General features: G+C 45.0%; 1 protein-coding gene across 1 annotated transcript in view; it reads left to right on the top strand.

Annotated features, from left to right (window-relative positions):
- Positions 1-546: 546 nt before the first annotated feature.
- Positions 547-21,646, top strand: part of LOC126298143 (uncharacterized) — a 107,428-nt gene continuing 86,328 nt past the window's right edge. Inside the window, exons 1-2 of the mRNA XM_049989459.1 lie at positions 547-586; positions 7,851-8,073. Of these exons, the coding sequence (XP_049845416.1) occupies positions 547-586; positions 7,851-8,073 (263 nt within the window). The remainder of the gene's footprint in view (positions 587-7,850; positions 8,074-21,646) is intronic.

The following is a 21,646-nucleotide window of genomic DNA, read 5'->3' as shown; positions in this document are numbered from 1 at the left end:
ATTCATCGTTAATAACACGTATAATGTTCCACTGTAAACGTCTATTCGCATCACTGACAATGATAAAAATCAAAAAATCATCGTCTGTGACATGGATCTGCGTCGGCGGAATGAACAAGAGCACAAATCTCAGCTCAAATGCATCTCAACATTTTGATGACTCTACAACTATAACGACCAATAAAAAACGAGAGCATCACCAGAGGAAAAATTCCATATTTCGTCCCCTCAATAGCAAAACATATCAAACTCCAGACGTATAAAGGATTTCTTAATTGGACACTCCTTCTGCAACATTTGGTATGGGTGTATGTGATAGTCACTGCCGCTTCCACCACGCTCCATATCATATGGTCATCCTTTTCCACGGCGATTGCTAATGTGTTTCAAAGAGTTCTTCTTTATTACATAGCATTCATTGATCATACATTATGGTGCCCTGATTCCAGATCACAGTAGCTTCAAAATTCTTCACTTGATTTGCTGTTTGCACCTAACTTATGTATTCAATAACGCGTTTGATGTGGCAGATATGATGCACACAAAATGAACTTTGAATTTTACGGCTTCCAGTTGACATGCATGAGTATGTGCGGGTCTGTATATACTTAATGAACCATTCTACACTGAAAAGAGCTTGTGGCTGAGTTTCTTGTCTTTGACAGATAGGAACACCAGACCACGACTTCTTTTCTGCGTGGTACTCCGCCACTCGTGCTCTCTAGTCTGCCTTCTTTTTCGTCTACCATCCCACCTCACAGATACTGGCCAGAACGAGTTGCGTAAGTGCGCAGTACTTTATTTGTGGCCGGCCGGAGTGGCCGTGCGCTTCTAGGCGCTGCAGTCTGGCACCGAGCGACCGCTATCGTCGCGGGTTCGAATCCTGCCTCGGGCATGGATGTGTGTGATGTCCTTAGGTTAGTTAGGTTTAATTAGCTAAAATGCCGGCACGGTAGCTCAGCGTGTTCGGTCAGAGGGTTAACAGACCTCTAATAAAAAGCTGAGTTACTCGCTGAACAACGAACAAGAAACGGATGTCTTACGACGTCCGCCTCGAATAGATGCAACGAACAAAGGGAACAAAATGAGATTTTTTTTTAAAAAGATGGTAGAGCACTGGCCCGCTAATGGCAAAGGTTTCGGGTTGGAGTCTTGGTCCAGCACACAGAGTTAATCTGCTAGGAAGTACCATATCAGCGCACACTCCGCTCCAGAGTGAAAACCTACTTCTAGCACTTCCCTTACTCTGTGCTCCATTTTGTTGAAATGGCATAACGTTCCTAATTTTAAGAAACACATACAATGGCCAAAGTGTCCATAGCTGAGATTGGTGCACTACATTATTTTGTTCAATAGCTCTTCTGGTGAGCAATGCCCTCTAGGGAATTTGTTAGACTCCACCTGTGAAACAAGATTCCCTTTAGTACCAGGCAGAACACCCAGAGAGATATTTCTTCCATGTCTCGCTATCTTTCCTTCGGTCGTTGGAGAGAGATGTCTTGTCCTATTCTATAGCTATGTCTCGCAGAGTTACCGTTACGCAGTTTTCAAAGACCGCATTCCTTATATAGTACAGGCTGAAATGGTGAGTTTTGGTTATCTCTAAAACTTTGTGTGTCCTCTGTTCTGGCAAATATGACAGTGCACTAGCAATAATACTCGTTTCTCCTGGCACATACATGATAGAGAAATAAAATTCCTGCAAATAGGCTACCCAATGGGTTAATATATTACACGTGAGTTCGCTGTGAAAGGGAATTCTAATATGTGGTGGTGTGAGGATAGCCCCATCTTTCATCCAAACAGGAAGTACCAAAACCTTTTAAACTGCCAATCACGGCTAAGGCCTCGAGCTTGGTCGTGGGGGAATTTTTCCCACTATTCGTCACTACTCTATCTCATAAACTAAAAATCAGCCTACAGGTCAGGATGTGCGAATACTGGTGCATTTATTAGTGCCCCTGACTGTGCTTGAAAGTCATTCTCAGCTAGTTCGTCCCAAATCCACGGCGTCCGCTCTCCTGTCTGTGCAATAGAGTTTAGTACTTAGTACTTAGGACATGCGCAACATTATATATTAATAGTAGCCGGTAGTGTTATATACTGACAGCAGTACTATCAAACTTTCTCATGAGAATATGTAGAGGTCCTTTGAGTAGAAACATCTTCCGCTAAGATTCTTGTGATTCGACTTTCCGTAGCCACCATTCACTCAACAACTGGCTGACTGTCTAGCCCCCTGGCTCGTTCCTTATTTTCAACCGCTACTTCCACATTGTACGTCCTCACAATGGCTGTTCACGGAGTTAAACATACTGGCAACTGCCACTGAAAGAGTACCATGGTCAGTGTCCTTACTGTGCAAGTCAGATGGATCACATTCTTCGTATAAGCTGCTACTCATGATGTGTCACAGAGAGCAGCTGTGAGCAGGCACTGGACTGCAACACAATGCCTATGCAAACACTGAAACAGTACTTGGGCAAACGTGGCGACCTTCACTACTTCCTATAAATGAAGAGACCTCGCTACGAAACGCCTCTGAAACTGGAATGAAGTCTCTGCGTAAGTTAAATTTTCTGGATCGCCACCGGGCCCTCGTTTCTTTGGTGGTTTATCTGTGCTTTTCATCCTCCCCCACCTCCAAACCCCTACGCGTACCTAGCCCCAAACACATCGCCTACTCACACCGCCAACAGACTGTAGCCTCTGAATTTCTTAAATCCAGCTGCGGGGCTATGGACATTGGTGGGAGAACGTGTTGTTTGTTTAAAGAAGTGTGAGGTAAGTAAACAGTGTTGAAATGAATATTTTCTGGTAGTTGAGGAGAGCTGTATACTTTCATTGGAGACTGGCTAAGACGACCTATTTTTGGCAGGATCTTCTGTTGGAGGGAATCCTCGTTACTGGACTACAGTGGTCTGTTATTTGGCGATACGCCACTGACCCCGTTTTGACAGCAGGGAATACGCAGGTTGTAGCGTCGCATCACAGGCACTGGCTGGTAGGATTTGAAGGTGCCCGCATCGGAGAGTTACTGGCCAGTAGGACATTAAGGTGTCTACATCGGAGAAATGGTGGCTGGTTGGACGCAAAGGTTTCTGGATCGACTTTGCATACCAGCACAATAGAGGGAGCAATTTTTCTGAGTCCTGCTCAGGTGCTGTCGTTTCCATCGTCAGGAAAGGACCTGCACGTCTGCACTACACCGCTCGACACACCCCATACTTACTTATGGTGAGCATAACTGGCACCACCGAGAAAGTAGTCAACTTGGTTTCATGCTTGTGTAATTTGGGACGATCGCCTCTCATCTCCTTTCCACTGGTATTGAATGTGTGGTTTTCTGCATTCTTATTCGTCGACTTCCAGCCACTGTTCCAGTATGAGATTCAATAGTCATCAATTATCACTGAACACCAGGAGAGAATTGATCCTTTGGAGGTGTTGTAGTAATAATTTATAGAGGAATTACACTGCTTTCTATTTAATCTATGCATAATTTCCACCTCAGGTAATTATCACAAGTTTCAACTATCCATTAATATGTTGACCTCAAAAATGTGTTTAGGAATATATGTGAATATTCATTTTAAACATAGTTTCTGTTTCTGTAGGTTACTAATGTGTATCCTGGAAGGTACTCGCAATCAGCTCAGAATCTGTAGCGGCGTGTTACTCCAGTCAGATGGTGTTAGACAGATTGAGATGTTTGTTTTGTAAAATTTTCAAATTAACAGCTAAGCCTAACGTTGTAATTTTCGTACTATCCGTTTAACGTTGTCCACAAGTATTTATAGGTAATTTCTTAAGGAAGTGGTCTGCCCACAGTTAGTTTTGGAGAGTTAAGACAGTTCCTCATAGCAGGGATTTCAATATAATTGGCGTTTCTGGGCCAGGATGGAGTTCAGGGTTCACTGGGAAGCAGTCAGTTACGTTAATTGCGCAGTTCATGCCTCTTGACAAGGCGTAAGACATTTCTTCGACTGTGAGGAAAGTATTCAGCTTCAGAGAACAGAGTGGTATCGTAATTTGTGGGCACTTAGAATTTCAGTTGTATAAATTTTACTTACACGTTGGTAACTAAAGGAAGAGGCAACAAATTTTTGAGTATTTATTGTAGTGGAAGCTGGCACTTTTTACTATTTTGTATTTTTCATTCCTGTAGGTTCTGATGAAGTTCTTGAGGGTTCTGTTCAACATCTGAGGAGTCACCGATTTGCAAGCCAGCATTGAAATTTTAGAGGAGAGTAGGACAGCTGAGAAGAATATGAGAAGACGATTGTTTCTTCTTTTTTCTTTACACAGTAGGAGAGAAGTAGTAATTTATGTATCGGGTTTAGGTTCACAAAACCTTGAATGCTAACAAGGAGCAACGCATGTCGCGAGTTAGAACGGAATTGTTTTAAAATTGACAGTATGGTGGAACTGCATGAAATATGAATTTACTTGAGTCAGGAGAGGAACATACAGTGCATCTCGCAGAGCACTCAGATCCGATTGGTGATGAGCATGATAATAAGATCGCAAATAACTGTCAGGAAACAACGACAGTTTGAAGGACGAGAATATGCAAGAGGTTACGAAAATGGTTGTACTACTATATACCCAGGCAGTGATTATCATACATAATCCGAAGGAGTAACTGGAAATGAACCTAGGTGCAGTTTACATTCACTCTCCACATTCACCAAACAGAAAAAGTAAGGTAGGAGGTATCAATTCGACTTCGTTTCAAAACAAAAGGGAAAACAGTTGAAAGACAAAAGAAAAAAAGAATAATATGGTGGAGAAGAGAAGACAAGAAATTAAAGACATGGTGGAAAAGGTCAGATATACGTGATGACTGGGTGTTGTGTGATGTCCTTAGGTTAGTTAGGTTTAAATAGTTCTAAGTTCTAGGGGACTGATGACCTCGATGTTAAGTCCCAGAGTGCCCAGAGCCATTTTTTGAAAGGTCAGAAATAAAAATAAACATAAGGAAGAGAGTCTAAGCCGCTCGGGATCAGCCGAGCGGTCTTGGGCGCTGCAGTCGTGGACTGTGCGGCTGGTCCCGGAGGAGGGTCGAGTCCTCCTTCGGGCATGGGTGTGTGTGCTTGTCCTTATGATAATTTAGGTTATGTAATGTGTAAGCTTACGGACTGTTGACCTTAGCAGTTAAGTCCCATAAGATTTCACACATATGAACATTTTTGAAGAGAGTCTAAGGAACTGTATTCGAGAGATAGGGATAGAAACCAAAAAACCACAGCAAATTGTAGAGGAAACTCAGGAAAATGTGAATCAGGCCGCAACCAAAGCGGAGGAAGCAAAAAGTATAGTGAATAAAGCGTTTACAACTAGCAACCAATCTGGCAAGAATAGTCATGAAGCAATTTCATAGCTACACCGTGGAGTCAACAACATAGAGCAGAGTAATATTATGTAGTATCGGAATTCAAGAGCCCAGTAAAACTATTAAAATTCACGATCAAGAAATATCAGTTTCTGGACATGCCATGCGAACTAAGGGAGTAATAAAGCATTTCTATACCACAACTTCGCTTCATTACCAACAACTTTTAGCTGGGAGATGCAATGTTGACATTAATGCTTTCTGTAACATGCTACATAACCTGAGTTTGCGTTTAACGCTCAGCTCAGCTGCCAACGGAGGCACGGTTATGAACGACACTTTCGCAATCCATAATGTTAGTGGAGGCAAGGTAATTATAATAACAGGAAAGGATATTGAAGAAATGGAAACCATTAGATGAATGAAGGTTACGGGAACAACCATGAGCCAATTAATGGAGATATGCTTGATGGAAGAAGGAACAATAATGGATTCGACAACAGAAGTTGGAATAAACAGCGAAGCTTGGAGAGCACCGTAAAACTGCAAATGGCGCAGACTGGGGAATAATGAATATGTAGAACATTTTTTAGCTAAAAATGGAAATAGTGTGGCAGACCATAACATAGAAAAGATCGTCTAAATACAAGGACTGAACGCAAAACACCATCAATGTGATTAGAGCCCTCCTAGGATCTGACGTCTGGATATCGTGGTGAAGGCATATTCAACACTCACGTCATTAATCAGACGCTGTGTACTCAAGGAAATTCACTACAATGATATGTCGGAGTCTTACGCAAGGAGAAAGAATTAAATACGAGAAGGGAGGTACATCCTATATTGAAGGTGACAACAGGCAATGTGGAACTATACAGAATCTAGGATATGGGCAATTGGAGAAATGACATGTAACAGATGTAAAACCAATTGAGTGCTTACCAAATATCTTACATGCATGCATAACAATCATATTTGACCTGTAGTAAAGTAAGTTACAACAATATCACTAACAATGAAGAAAAATTCCAGCTAATAATTACAGACATATCTGTAAACTCCAGCTTTAACTAAATCTTTGTATCTAATGACTACTCTGCGGAACACGCTTAAGTGCTTAGCAAATGGTTCATCTAAGCATATGCAGACTATTTCTCTATCGTTCCACTCCCTCACAGCAAGCAGAAACACCGAGCATTCGAATTATTCCGTGCGAGCTCTGATTTCCATTAGTCTATTACAATGATCATTTCTCTCTCCGTAGGTTGACACCTACAAAATAATTTTGCTTTCGGAGGGCAAAGCTTGTGATTCAAAGTCCATGAACAGATCTCGCAGCACTGAAAAACCCCTTCGTGTTAAAGTTTGCCATCGTAGCTCTTGTATCATATTCGTGACAATTTCTCCCTTATTACACAACAGTAAGAAGTGAGTTTCCTCCTTTAAATACTTTTTTGGCCTCTGTAAGTTCTGCTGGGTAAGTATCCCATACTGCACAGGAATACTCTATCAGAAGACAGACAATGGAAGTGTTGTCAGTCTCTTCATTCATTCTGTTGCATTTTTAAGTATTCTGCCTTTAAGTATTCTGCCTTCCCCACAACTTTATCTATATGATCATTCAAATTTATGTTGTTCGCAATTGTACACTGAAGAGCCAAAGTAACTGGTCTACCTGCCTAATATCGTGTAGAGCACCCGTAGCCCGCAGAAGTGGCGTAACACGACGTGGCATGTTCTCGACTAATGTCTGAATTATCGCTGGAGGCAAATGACACCACTAATTCTGCAGGGCTGTCCATAAAGCCTTGAGTGTACGAGGAGGTGGAGATCACTTCTGAACAGTACACGGCGGGACTTTCCAGATGTGCTCAATGGAGCATTTGGTGGCCGTAAGAACGTGGTCGGCACATTCCTGCCATGTGCTCCTCGGTGAGACTCTAGTCCCACGGGTTGGTTGCGCTGACGAGGGTAGGCTACTAGCAAGGCGCGTTGGCGGAATAAACCCCCCTCCAATCAAAGACTAGCCGTGTGAACAGGTGGGGGCGCGGCCGGGAGTGGCGAGGGCGGCTTGGAAACAGCTCCGCTCTCTCTTAGCTTCAGGCCTCGGCCCCGAGTAGTCGCTCCTCTACCCTTTGCCTCTCTCCTCAAACCTCCTGATGAACAGACGGCAACCCCTCTTGGGGCTCCTCAGGCCCACGTAGGTACCCATGTACCATCGCTACATGAACAAACAGGGTTTATTCCAACTTCATTACTTTTCATTTTCACAACGCCCACCGCTCCTGACCTCTATCCTGACCGACAAGTGGCGTCAGAAGTGGGATGCGACCCATCTTACGGTTGTAAAATCTCATCAGTTCAGTAAGAGTACGACAAAGGCGCCGAGGCTGAGCAAGTAACGGAAGCTAGACCGAACGTGTCGAGGCTGCAGCGCGCCATGCGCGTGCCAGCCCGTCGCCTGCGTTGCCGAATGTGCGTGTCCGTTCACTAGCGCGCCACAAACGTGACGCAGTTCGCCGCCGGACGCGAGCTGAGGAGGGTCCGCGAGGCAGTCACGCTCGCCGACGCCGCCGCCGCCGCTGTCCGTGGCTGCCGTGGGTGACCGCCTGCGCCAGGGTCCGGGCTGCGGCCCTCGCGCCGCCCCGCCGTCGCACCTGTCCGTGCCGTCGCCCGCCGCCCGCTGCCACCGCTCGTCGACACCACCGCCGTCCGTCGTCTGCACGCCACCAAATAACGTAAGTCGCTAGCGACGCTACGGTGGTGTAGATGAGATGCCCACATTATTGTAACATGTCGTCCACCAGGTAGCAACTGGAGGCAGGAGCAGCCGGAGAGTATAAAGATCCCCTCTCGGTGCTGCAGACCAAGATGAATCAATTAATTTTAACTAACGCGGAGCTTAAGCAACAGATAGATGACCTTCAAATGGCTTCTGCGCAATCTAGTGTTGCTAAGCAAGTGCTAGTGGAGGAACAGCCGAAGCAGGTGACTCCACCACTCACTAGTGCAGAATCACCTGTGGTAGTAGACACCTTTGCTTTGGTGCAGAGATTTCCAGCAGTAGCGTTTATTCCGGCGTTCGCTGCAAAGCCACACGAGAATATTCAAACGCTTGTCCATTATATCCAGGACATCGGAAAGCTTTTCGGCTGGACGGATGAATTTCTCTTAAACGTGATGATAATGAAAATCACCGGCGAAGCGCGGATCTACGCGCAGTGGGTCGAGAACTTCCAGTCCCTTGCAACAGGGTTGATTGAAAAGTATACGGACAAACGTGGTACTAGTTACTATCGTGACTTGCTTTCCACCCTTAAGCAAAATTACGGGTGAGGATTTAGAAGCATTCGCGGACAGGATTAGAAGCGTCGCATGCCACACATACGCACTAAGTGCCAATTCTGCTCGTAACGAGGTTGTGTTGGAAGAATCAGAATGTCGTACGATTGACGTGTTTATTCGTGGCATAAACCCTCAAACAGGGGGCGAATCGAGGTAGCTTCCCCACGCACCCTACACGAAGCGGTGCGATTAGCACTCTTGAGAGAGGAGGCGAGCCAGTTTGCGGCAGTCTCCGGGCGGCGAAGCGAGCCCCGACGTGTCTTTTCGAACGACACTAAGTGTGGCCGCTGTAATAGAGAAGTACATGTGGCAGAGCAATGACGAGTGCCATATTGTCATCGGTGCAGGAACATGGGTCACCAAAGCGTGCATTGTCCAAATAGTAGGTCTCAACGGCCTGCAAATTCCAGGCGAAATGCAAACCAACCACAGAATTCGGGAAACGGCCGCTGGGCAGGAAGTGCCACCCCTCCCGGTCCCCGTTAAAAATAGTGACCCCACTGTCTTATAGGGGAATCACGCAGGTGGCATGCGTGGTTGTCGATGGTGTTAGAGGCCGCTTGCTAATTGACACAGGTGCACAGATCAGCTTGGCATTTTTACCGAAGAGAGATAAAAGAACATTGCAGCCGCCGCGGTACTGGTCACGGCATAGTCAAACCTGATGGCAGCTGTTGCGTTGAGTTCATGTTGGACTCCACAGACTATCCTTTTACGATGGAGGTTGTACGGAACAGGTGCACGGATTATGACATCATCCTGGGAAGTTACTTTCTGTGTCATATCCAGGGGTTTATTGACTATAGGTTAAATACCGTCCAATTCGGCGACAACGTGCACCGTTTGGGACGTGACTACACGTTCCGGGCTAGCGAAGCTGGGAGAAAAGGATCCGTTTCCAATGTTTCGCTGTCTCCCGTAACGATGCTAAAAGCCGATAATCCCGTGGAGATACCAGAAGGCACACGAAAGATCCTTTAGGTGCCTGTCGGGATACGTGAATCTGAAGGGGTTCATTTCTTGGTAGATCCACTCTGCCAGAATGAAACTCTTGACCAGATGGAGGTCCACGTAAAACTTATCCTGTGCAAAGCGCAGCAAGAACAGAAAGAAAACTGCGTACCCGTGTGTTTAGACAATTTTAGTCACAAGCAAGCTTTAACACCGCGTAGTACACTATTATCCAGCATACAAGTTATCGCAGAAGATGAGATGCCAATGAAAACCCCTTCTCTGAAAAATAAAAAGAAAAACACTGCTGCCGCTTCTCAACACCTTCTGACAACACGTCACATCTGACAGATAAGTTTAAAGCTAAGCTTAGTCACCTACCATGGCATGAACAAAAGCTAATAACTGAAGTATTGAATGAGTATTCATGGTTGTTTGAAGACAGAAAATATTTACCAGCAACAGATCTAATCCACCATGAGATTCCAGCCGGATATGCTAGGGCAATAGCTCAAAAAGGGTACCGAATTCCCTACCATCTTCAGTCAGTGCTAGAGGAAACTATACAACAGCAACTAGAAGCAGCAATAATACAACACTCTTATAGTGCGTGGTCTAGCCCAGTTGTAGTCGTTCCAAAGAAATCTAGAGACGGAGAAAGATCCTATCGCCTCTGTGTAGACATGCGAGCGGTAAACAAGGTTACTGCCCCAGATCATTATCCATTACCACGGATCCAAAACACACTCGATTGTCTGGACAATTGCCGGTACTTTACAACATTAGACATGCGCAGTGGGTATCACCAATTTCCAATTGTTCCTCAAGATCAAGCTAAGACAGCTTCTGTAGTACCTAGAGGCTTATATGAATTCTTAACAATGTCTTTCGGGCTTTGGAACGCGCCAGCAACCTTTGAGCGATTTGCAGATCTGCTATTACGTGGGTTGAAACCTACCATGTGCCTTGCTTATCTTGATGATATTCTTGTAATTTCAAAATCCATTGCTGAACATGCTGAACATCTACGCAGTGTACTGTTGCGACTTCAAAATGCTAATTTAAGTTTAAAATTAGAAAAATGTTATTTGCTCAATCACAAGTACAGTATTTATGTCATGTCATCAGTTCATCGGAGTCAAGCCAGATCCACGATTAACTTTTCCTATTCCAACAAATTTAAAGTAATTACAATCCTTCCTTGGTCTTACAAATGATTACCGCCGTTTTGATAAAGATTATGCTACTATTACCAAACCTGTTACTAAATTTTTGAAAAAGGATACTCCTTTCGTGTGGACGGATGAATGATCAACCGCCTATCAAACAAAAATGGTTCAAATGGCTCTGAGCTCTATGGGACTTAACTTCTGAGGTCATCAGTCCCCTAGAACGTATAACTACTTAAACCTAACTAACCTAACGCCATCACACACATCCATTCCCGAGGCAGGATTCGAACCTGCGACCGTAGCGGTAGCGCAGTTCCAGACTGTAGCGCCTAGAACCGCTCGGCCATTTCGGCCGGCGCCTATCAAAAACTGAAAACTATATTAACTAGTTCACCTCTACTGGTTTACCCAGACTTCGCTGAACCTTTCATTTTATCTTGTGATGCATCTGATTTTGCTGTAGGATGTGTCCTAAGCCAAGTGCAAGATGGTGAGGCAAAACCCATAGGGAAGGCCGGCCGGAGTGGCCGTGCGGTTCTAGCCGCTTCAGTGTGCAGCCGAGCGACCGCTACTGTCGAAGGTTCGAATCCTGCCTCGAGCATGGATGTGTGTGATGTCCTTAGGTTCGTTAGGTTTAAGTAGTTCTAAGTTCTAGGCGACAGATGACCTCAGATGCTAAGCCCCATAGTGCTCAGAGCCATTTGAACCAACCCGCTGGGCATGCCTCTCGTCAACTGAATAAAGCAGAAACTAATTACAATACTACACAAAAGGAATGGCTGGCCCTTCTTTTTGGAACTATTTATTTTAGATGTTACCTTTATGGTCGCAAGTTTGCAGTTCTTACCGATCACTCTGCTCTGCAGTGGTTACTGAATCTTCAGGACCCTATCAGCAAACGTATGCGCTGCCCACGAAATTGTCAGAATATGATATTGAAGTTTGGCACAAGCCTTGTCCGTTGCATCAAAATTCTGGTGCCTTAAGTAGAAAAGTGCGTATCATTCAATCAGATGAGGTATCAAGTTAAAAGAAGCCCAGCAGGTGAACATTCAGTGTCAAAGATACGCCACCTTGCCAGAATTAAGTAATAGACGACCTTTTGTATCGAAAAGTTCCCAATGGAAATCGTTTGATAATACCGGAATGCTTGCAGCAGCTATAATACGGCAATGCCATGATACAGTCCAAGCCAATCCAAGCATGTCACAGCGGAAGACGCGCTACGAACGCTCGAATTGCCACACGTTATTGGTGGCAATACCGACAACTGACGTGGATCTTGCCTACCACGTGCACAACGAGCACAAAATAGGCATCCGCGAGTGACGCTGCAAACATTTCTTCAGGCATGTTCACCCTTCGAAATTCTTTCTTTAGATATCCTAGGTCCTTGTCCACAGTCGCAACAAGGTAAAAAATACATTTTCTCTGTTATTGATCACTTTTCACTTTATCTAATTTTGGTTCTCCTCGCCGACATGACAGCTGAAAGTGCAGCGAGAGAGTTTGTAAATCGTGTGATACTACCTTTTGGAAGTCCTGATGCCATTTTAACGGTTCAAGGAACCAATTTCATGTCTGCTCTATTTGTACAAGTTTGTAAATGGCTAGGAATCAAAAAATGGTGTACAACTCCCTTTCATCGTAGAGCCAACGGTCGCGTTGAACACATACACCGTACAATTTTTAAATTGTTATCCTATTATGTTGCAAAAAGCACGCTGATTGGGACAGATATGTACCGTATATTTCTTGTGCATACAACACCCGAATACATGAATCCACGGGATATAGCCCTTACGAAGCTGTGTTTGGACGGCCGATGCATTCGCCGTTCGAAATAGGCAAACTAACTCAGGGTGTAGAAATAAAGGAAGTAAAGGGTTTAGCCCGCCGGCTAAAAGCGATCTGGTGTGAGGTAAAGAGTAATAATATCAAAGCTACTAATAAACAGTTGCACAGGCGGAACAAAAATGCTGTTTACCGACTTATCAAACACGTGATTTAGTGTTACTACGAAACCCGGCAATCAAAAAGGGACCAACTAAGAAGTTCTCTCCCCGCTTTGAAGGCCCGTATCGGATTGTACGGTTGACCTCGCCAGTCAATGAAGAACTGCAATTAACCGAGTGTACAGTGATAGTGCACTTTGACCGCCTGAAACCTTACCACGGTAGGGCTGTGTTACCACAACAGGTCGCAGCCGCCGATCCTCCTGTGTCACCTCCACCTCAAGTGGAATAAAGACGAAAGAAGAAACGGAAGAGATTACCTCCACAGCGTAGTCCCAGATACCCCTTGCGGAATTGATACCCTTATGCTTTGAGGTAGCGTGATTAATCACGTCTAATTAGTGTTTTATGTTATGTTTTATTGCAGCTTAGTTTAAGTCATTTTCTGCAGGGACTTGGAAGCAAGACGTGCCTGGCCACTACGGAGTTCCCAGCCATTCTCAATTGTCAATTCCCAGTCTTGTCGTGTATTTTTGCTCATTTTTATATGTAGGAGGACTATCTTTTATGTTTTGCAAGCAATGCCACGCATTAGACGTCACGCAACTGACTGGCTTCAAATGCAACCATTGCACTTGGTGTTGGCAGTACCGCGGCTGCTAACTCCGAATAATATTATTCAATGTCATCTATTGCCATCTATTTGGAAAACCAGTACATGTGGAGTGTTATTACTCCGAGCTTTTCTTAATACTTGTTACGTTGCCGTCTAGTGTATTGTACAATATATATCGTAGTTATGTACACTCCTGGAAATGGAAAAAAGAACACATTGACACCGGTGTGTCAGACCCACCATACTTGCTCCGGACACTGCGAGAGGGCTGTACAAGCAATGATCACACGCACGGCACAGCGGACACACCAGGAACCACGGTGTTGGCCGTCGAATGGCGCTAGCTGCGCAGCATTTGTGCCCCGCCGCCGTCACTGTGAGCCAGTTTGCCGTGGCATACGGAGCTCCATCGCAGTCTTTAACTCTGGTAGCACGCCGCGACAGCGTGGACGTGAACCGTATGTGCAGTTGACGGACTTTGAGCGAGGGCTTATAGTGGGCATGCGGGAGGCCGGGTGGACGTAAAGCCGAATTGCTCAACACGTGGGGCGTGAGGTCTCCACAGTACATCGATGTTGTCGCCAGTGGTCGGCGGAAGGTGCACGTGCCCGTCGACCTGGGACCGGACCGCAGCGACGCACGGATGCACGCCAAGACCGTAGGATCCTACGCAGTGCCGTAGGGGACCGCACCGCCACTTCCCAGCAAATTAGGGACACTGTTGCTCCTGGGGTATCGGCGAGGACCATTCGCAACCGTCTCCATGAAGCTGGGCTACGGTCCCGCACACCGTTAGGCCGTCTTCCGCTCACGCCCCCACATCGTGCAGCCCGCCTCCAGTGGTGTCGCGACAGGCGTGAATGGAGGGACGAATGGAGACGTGTCGTCTTCAGCGATGAGAGTCGCTTCTGCCTTGGTGCCAATGATGGTCGTATGCGTGTTTGGCGCCGTGCAGGTGAGTGCCACAATCAGGACTGCATACGACCGAGGAACATAGGGCCAACACCCGGCATCATGGTGTGGGGAGCGATCTCCTACACTGGCCGTACACCTCTGGTGATCGTCGAGGGGACACTGAATAGTGCACGGTACATCCAAACCGTCATCGAACCCATCGTTCTACCATTCCTAGACCGGCAAGGGAACTTGCTGTTCCAACAGGACAATGCAAGTCCGCATGTATCCCGTGCCACCCAACGTGCTCTAGAAGGTGTAAGTCAACTACCCTGGCCAGCAAGGTCTCCGGATCTGTCCCCCATTGAGCATGTTTGGGACTGGATGAAGCGTCGTCTCACGCGGTCTGCACGTCAAGCACGTACGCTGGTCCAACTAAGGCGCCAGGTGGAAATGGCATGGCTAGCCATTCCACAGGACTACATCCAGCATCTCTACGATCGTCTCCATGGGAGAATAGCAGCCTGCATTGCTGCAAAAGGTGGATATACACTGTACTAGTGCCGACATTGTGCATGCTCTGTTGCCTTTGTCTATGTGCCTGTGGTTCTGTCAGTGTGATCATGTGATGTATCTGACCCCAGGAATGTGTCAATAAAGTTTCCCCTTCCTGGGACAATGAATTCACGGTGTTCTTATTTCAATTTCCAGGAGTGTATTTGCTGCAGCTAAGTAAGTAATCGGAACAGAAAAGCCAGGACTTGAAATGCATACGCCTCGTACGCTTTGTCTATGGGACTTCATGTTGGCGGGGCAACACATCAGCTCTCGCCTCCTTTCCTCTCTTCAATGCTGTCTCCTCCTTGCGCCGCCTTTCCCCTCTCCTCGCCAAAGAGCTGGCCAGCGGCCATCATTGTTTCTCAGCCAGTAACAGCGCTCCGCGCGATGACGTATCTTATCACCACGTGCGCTGCCGCCTCCAGCGTCTCGACACGCGGCGCGTCCGAGTAGTTACAAAAACAAACCGCAAATTACTGACCTATCCTCCACGTATGACAGACTACAATGCACTTAACATCATTTTATATAACTAACAGCTTTTTTAAAACTCTGTCGCTACAGTAGCGGCCGGTCTCTCGCCGCTGACGTGCTTCTCCACACCTACGCCTGCGCTGTGCGCTCGCTAAAAGCTCCAAGCTGTTTTGTTTTTTTTTTTTTTCATGCCGACGGAAGACACGGCAAACAAAATTCATTCAAACATCCCAATAAATCTTTACATAAATATTAAGTAGATGTGATTCATTGTTTAATTTCTTTTCCTTGTTTTGTTTTACATTAGCTAGAGAAATTACACGAAGTTCTTAACGATTTACATTATTCTGTATACCTCAGTCTGCCAATCTTATAAGTGAAGTTTCAGTATTTGCCTTGATTCATTGCATAAGCTACAATCTATAGCCCTAACCATCTTACACATCGAACTATGAGAACATTTAACGTTATCTTCCTTAGACAAGGCCAGATATGGGCAAACAAATGCAATGCCACGGGTTTTTCACGCTACTGACGAGGCACAAACGACCAGTTGTCCGGGCTGCCGTATATATGTGGGCGATTGTTCCTTGCTTGCTACGCAGTTATTTTTTGCCCTCCCCTTTTATTTTACTCTACCGCCGTGGCCATTGTTCTATCCCGTTTTCCTTCTTCTGTCGACGAGGAGCCCCTACAACATGGTAGGTACCCTCTCCCGACAGTACCGGTCTTTTAATCTTACCACCCACTTACACCGAGATGTTGTTGTAGTCTTGCCCCCAAAATGTCGGCCGATGATCTATTGTGAGATACGTACTTTGGTTCTAATTAGCCGGTGATGTAAGCGCTACAGGAACTGTGACTAGTGGTCCTTTCAGTTCAATTAATTAACGCCGGTTTTAAAACAAACATACACGCAGCCTAGCAGCCAGCCCCAGATGGCTAAGACAACACGGGTGCGCATCTGTTGCCGTCAAGGTTGCAGTAGTGTTGCGACACTTCTTTCTACCGCATAGCAGGGCACGTGCACCACGCCCTGTCGTCTCAACAGTCTACATCACGCGTTAACGTCGACGCGAAACTCTTGTATTACCATTCATAACATCGCTCCGACTACTTACAGCGTTATTATTATACATCACTGTGTTTTTATTTTCCTGTCAATATATGTCATTGTGTTTAATTATGTCATTATGCCAGCGCTAGTGATTTATAGTTCATGATTTTCATTTTATGTATTGTTATGTACTGCGCGCACACAAAGTGACGCTATTTATGCATGCATGCTATTCTAGCTTCAGAGCTATTTTTATTGCTTGAACAGTCGACATTTTCCTAGTAGCCTACAGCAGGTCGCTAATAACGCCGCTGATACTTTTATTCCATGTATCGCAGGAGACCCATGTGCCAGCACTAAATCTTATTAAGTCAGACGGACGCCCTTAGGCCCCCTGAACCACGGTATCGCAGATAGCTCCACTTCACTGCCTACCAATCAATTATTACACAGGTAGCCTTAGCACTGCCCGCAGGTTGCTCCACTACCCTGCAAATTATGTAATCATCAATTCAAGCTGCCCTGCAAATTATGTAATCATCAATTCAAGTCTGCAGATTGCACTAATGCACTGTTGAACTTACTAGACGAGTCACTCGCAGGTAGCTCATTTGCACCGCGAACTTGTACTTACACGTCACCGAATCCTAGGCTCCTCGGTTGACCACAGAACAATTCATACATCAATTACCGTGGGACAATTTTCGCTCACACTACGCCTTTGGCACTCAACTATAAATGAACTGAGCCCCATACTGGAGGCTACAGTGAATTCATTTCAACATAACTCCATTAACTTCATCATAGGTTAAACATTCATCATCAGCATAATCATCCATAAAACTGCCTCTGCCCACTCTAGGTGTCCTATGCTCCTGAAGGTACACCTGTCTGAAACTGCCTCTTTTAAGCCCAATGCCACTCTTTCTTCTACATGGAAATTCCATTGCAAAATCATCGGATTCTGCCAAAGATTCAAATACCGTTCCCCAAATTGCAGCCTTTTCCGTTGCTGGACGGATTCGTTGCTTTCCACTATCTGACAGTGCAAATTGCACTTTTAAGAACAATATTGTTATATACACACACTCTGTCGTATTCTGATGACGTAGTCCCTTATGCACTTCGTCAACCGATTAAAAAACGACACGCCCTGACGGATTTCGTATCCGATTCGGCAGTTTAGGTTCGGAAATATTCCCTTGATTTTATTTCTTGTCAATTATTGTTAGTTCAATGTCATGTTTTGTTATTATCAATTTAAAGTTATGATTCATGTTTAGTAGTCTTTATGGTTATGGGTTATTTTTGTGTCATATTCGGTATTCCCTTTTAATATTCATTATTTTCTCGACTGGAAGTATCTCTGATAGCTCCTATTGGCCTTCAATTCGTATCCGCCATCAGCTACCATTAGTCACACATTTACACAACTCTTCGTACGCACAATAACACACTTACAACACACTCACACTGTTCATATTCACACTACCGTGGTTTAACTTATTGATGTTACCAGACCTCTATTGTCATATACTAAGTACATGAACAAGGCTTTTATCGTTTATGCCCTCCGCTCTTCGGAATATGAAATGGAAGTACGTTCGTATGTACGTTATGTTCAGTAGCATTTTCATTTAAACAACTTTAATCTCAACCCCTATGCGAGGGTTAACTCCTATGATGAAGACATCAAACGACGGTACTCCGCTTCCTCTAAGATCACTTGATTCCGCTTAGTACCCGTGCCAAGGTTATACGTCTTGCACGATATTTTGCGAGAGAGGTAAACTGCATTCAGTAGCAGTTTCTTTTAATCAACAATGGTGAATATCCAATTTCAATTAACCTGTTGAACACTTAAGTTGTTCTGTTAACATGGAATCAAACGTCTTTGTGACATCAGCTATTCGTTTATTATTGCTTCGCAATAAACTGTTACTTTTAAGTAGGAACTACAATGTCTTAGTCTCCGACGGAGAGCCTCTAGCGTTCTCCTACGCTGTTATCTGAGCTCAGGACTCTGCCGGCTCAGCGCTGATGAAGCTGCGCTGCGCCTCCTCCACGGCTCACACCGCAGCCTCTGTATTCACGAGCAACAGACTCGTTCTCGCTGACATTCATTTCCGACTTCAGTACAGTTAATCTCTCTATTGACCACTTCTGTAAGTAAAGATCCTATGATTATTGAGGTAACTTGAGATGTCCTATCCTCATTCGGGTTTTCTACAACTGAAAAACAACTCAATGTTATTTCTGAAATTTATGAATTACTTCATCTGTCTTGCCGTGTCGCACCGTAGCGGGGTGGGTGTCCTTGCGTAGTGGCCAATGCGTGGGAGGTGCCTAGCCCGTGCAGGTTTACACCGCAATCACAGGATTCCTTCTCATTTTCATTCATTAAAAAAAAAGAAAAAACCTTTCTTCGTACGAAATATCAAATTAACTAACGACACTTGGCCTTCGTGCCATAGCAGGTTGAAAAATTTTCCCATCGAGTTATGCGTTGTCTGCGCTGCGTAGTACTGCCTCCGCGCTCAGCGTCTTTTTTTCTGACGCGTGATTGATGAGCGGATACTCAGTGTTGAATTACACCTTTATCTTGCCACCTTGCTGCCCCACGGCTGCCAAACTGTTGGTTCCCTGCAGGGATTTTACTTCGCGGCCTTCTTCATCAGTAAGCGTGACTGAACTGGTCCATCGTCGCTACTTGCCAGGTAACTATTGCTAAAAAGTTGTACCCCTCTGTCTTCTCTGAATTACTCATTAAGTAAGGCAAGAAATTTCTACTTGTAGGATCATTACTACTTTCTCTCGCAGTCGACCGTTATCAACATTGGAAGCTGAAAGGAACCTCCATTCAAACAGCTGTCAATTTATCATCAGCAACGGGAAGCACGTTAATCTCAATGGTTTTTGCCGCTGCCGTTAAGGCGCCTCCATTTCACGTCTACCCCTCCACATCTGACGTGCTTTTTGGACGTCATCATAATCTGGTGTATACCCCACATTATGCTATCGTGTTAGCTGATGTTAACTTAACATTATTATAAGAGTAAGACCGTACTTTATATGATACAGCTCAACAATTGCCAAAATATGAAACCTTTTTGACGCAGACGAGGGGACATGAGTGTCTCCGACCTTTGTGGGAAGTGAGTAGAATTATTTCAACCTTTCGAAGTCAATTGAACAGTATTAGGGATGCGGTACCACGGCCTCGTTCCAAACGAGCCTGATTGCCCGTTGGAGGTACATTACTAAAAACTGTCTTTGGGACTCCTGACGAAACAGACGCAAAACGCTGGGATTTGGACACACAGCAAGTGCTTTTGGAAACACAAGTTAATCACTAAGTTTGGTACATCAACAGGTGCGCCTGACACATCTTGAGAATAACTTGTTAGCTACAACTAGACAAATGCTAGTTTTAGCCGACAGATTAACACGGCACTATGGTGCACTTGAACAATCCTTTAACCAAGAGTGGACTCATCTTCGCTCGGGATTACGTAATCTATCATTTTGGACATTGTGAATACCACGCAGATTCTTTTATTTAATATACACCCAGCACAGTTACACGTAAACATGTTACACTCGGCCATTGAACTCGGACTGCAAGGAAAACTCAGTCCACACCTGTTCAACTCTGACCCCTTCTTGCACATCCTACATACTGTGCCGGCCGCGGTGGTCTCGTGGTTCTAGGCGCACAGTCCGGAAACGTGCGACTGCTACGGTCGCAGGTTCGAATCCTGCCTCGGGCATGGATGTGTGTGCTGTCCTTAGGTTAGTTAGGTTTAAGTTGTTCTAAGTTCTAGGGGACTGATGACCACAGTAGTTGAGTCCCATAGTGCTCAGAGCCATTTTTGAACATAATGTGTAATCGCAAATTTTGACCCCTAAGCATATGCTTTATGCCGTGCGGGAAAGCAACCTCCCCTTTTACTATGCTGCGTTGGAGATCCGACTTAACCGTAATTCTGATGGTATTCGGATGTGAATTAGTTTGCCAATCACGTGGGCAAATTGCGAGTCATATAAAATATACACTTTTAAGTCTCTTGGGCCACCCTTCACCACCATGTTGTTTGGCAGACTCAAGATTTTTTAAAAGTTAGTCGGGATCGACAAACCCACGCCACTCTCTCTCGCGCTGAACTATACAGTTGCACCCATATGACACATTACTTATGCTCCACGATAACTTTACACACTGACACTACTGAGTACGAGATGTCACTGCTTTGATCTGAAACTACTACACCTCTACGTCCTCGTGTTCTAGTGTCACTTCGTAAACCAATAATTCAACCTGTTGGAAACAGTTTTCTATTCGCTGTTCCACAGACTGTCACCGCCACACTGGTGTGCCACCGTTCAGTGTCAGAAACTGAATCGTACCGGGTACCACTGAATAATAGTGGCCTAGTGTATAATAGTTCAAGATGTGACGTATACGCTGCTTCTATGAGAATATCAGCTCAATTACACTCCACCTTTCATGTCACCATTCCCACGTTCACTGATCTCTCTTTTAAACACCATCACCATGAGAAGCTAAAGAATTTACCGAATACCAATGATTCAGATCTACTCCAATCGGTCAATCATCTCCTTACCCAGTAACATAACCAAATTGCTCTTGACCGAGTGGCCTCACATATTGCTGATTGGCACCAAACCAAGCGATTAACCATCATTGTATTACCCAGCGCTGGTTCGGTAATCATCACTGTAATGATTCTGATTATAGTATCCTGGATACTCTGTAAAAGAGGGTTTTGCAAATGTTTCACTTCCTTCCTAGAAGTAGTACTACCTCCACAACCTGAAAGTGAATATCACACCTGAACCTACCTGCCAACCTTGGTGCATGTGATCAGGCATGATCCCCCCCACACCCTTAGAATTTAGTTGTAGTGTAGGTGTCTGGTCAATGAACTAATTTTGTAATGGATTTGTATTTTTATGTAAAGTCTATGGAATCCCAATTTAATTGTCGAGTCTTAACACTCATGTAGGTAATTTTTTTCTCTTTAAATTATTGTCATTTTGTAATGTTCCCATTCAAACACTTGGGTAATTACCATTGTAATCCTAGATTTAAGAACCGAAAGTAACATTACTTGCCAAAAGCCCTCTTGTGAATGTCAGGCCTCGGAGCATTCTCTCACCCCCACGAGTGTGGAGTGTTTCAGTGTGCTGTGCTCCGGTGTCCATCATCTTCGCTTGGATACCCACCACCACCGATACCGCCGACACACACACTCAGACCATGGCGCC

This window comes from Schistocerca gregaria, chromosome X (assembly GCF_023897955.1).
Source record: "Schistocerca gregaria isolate iqSchGreg1 chromosome X, iqSchGreg1.2, whole genome shotgun sequence".
NCBI classification, from domain to species: Eukaryota; Metazoa; Arthropoda; class Insecta; order Orthoptera; family Acrididae; genus Schistocerca; species Schistocerca gregaria.
This window is presented reverse-complemented; position numbering and strand designations above follow the sequence as displayed.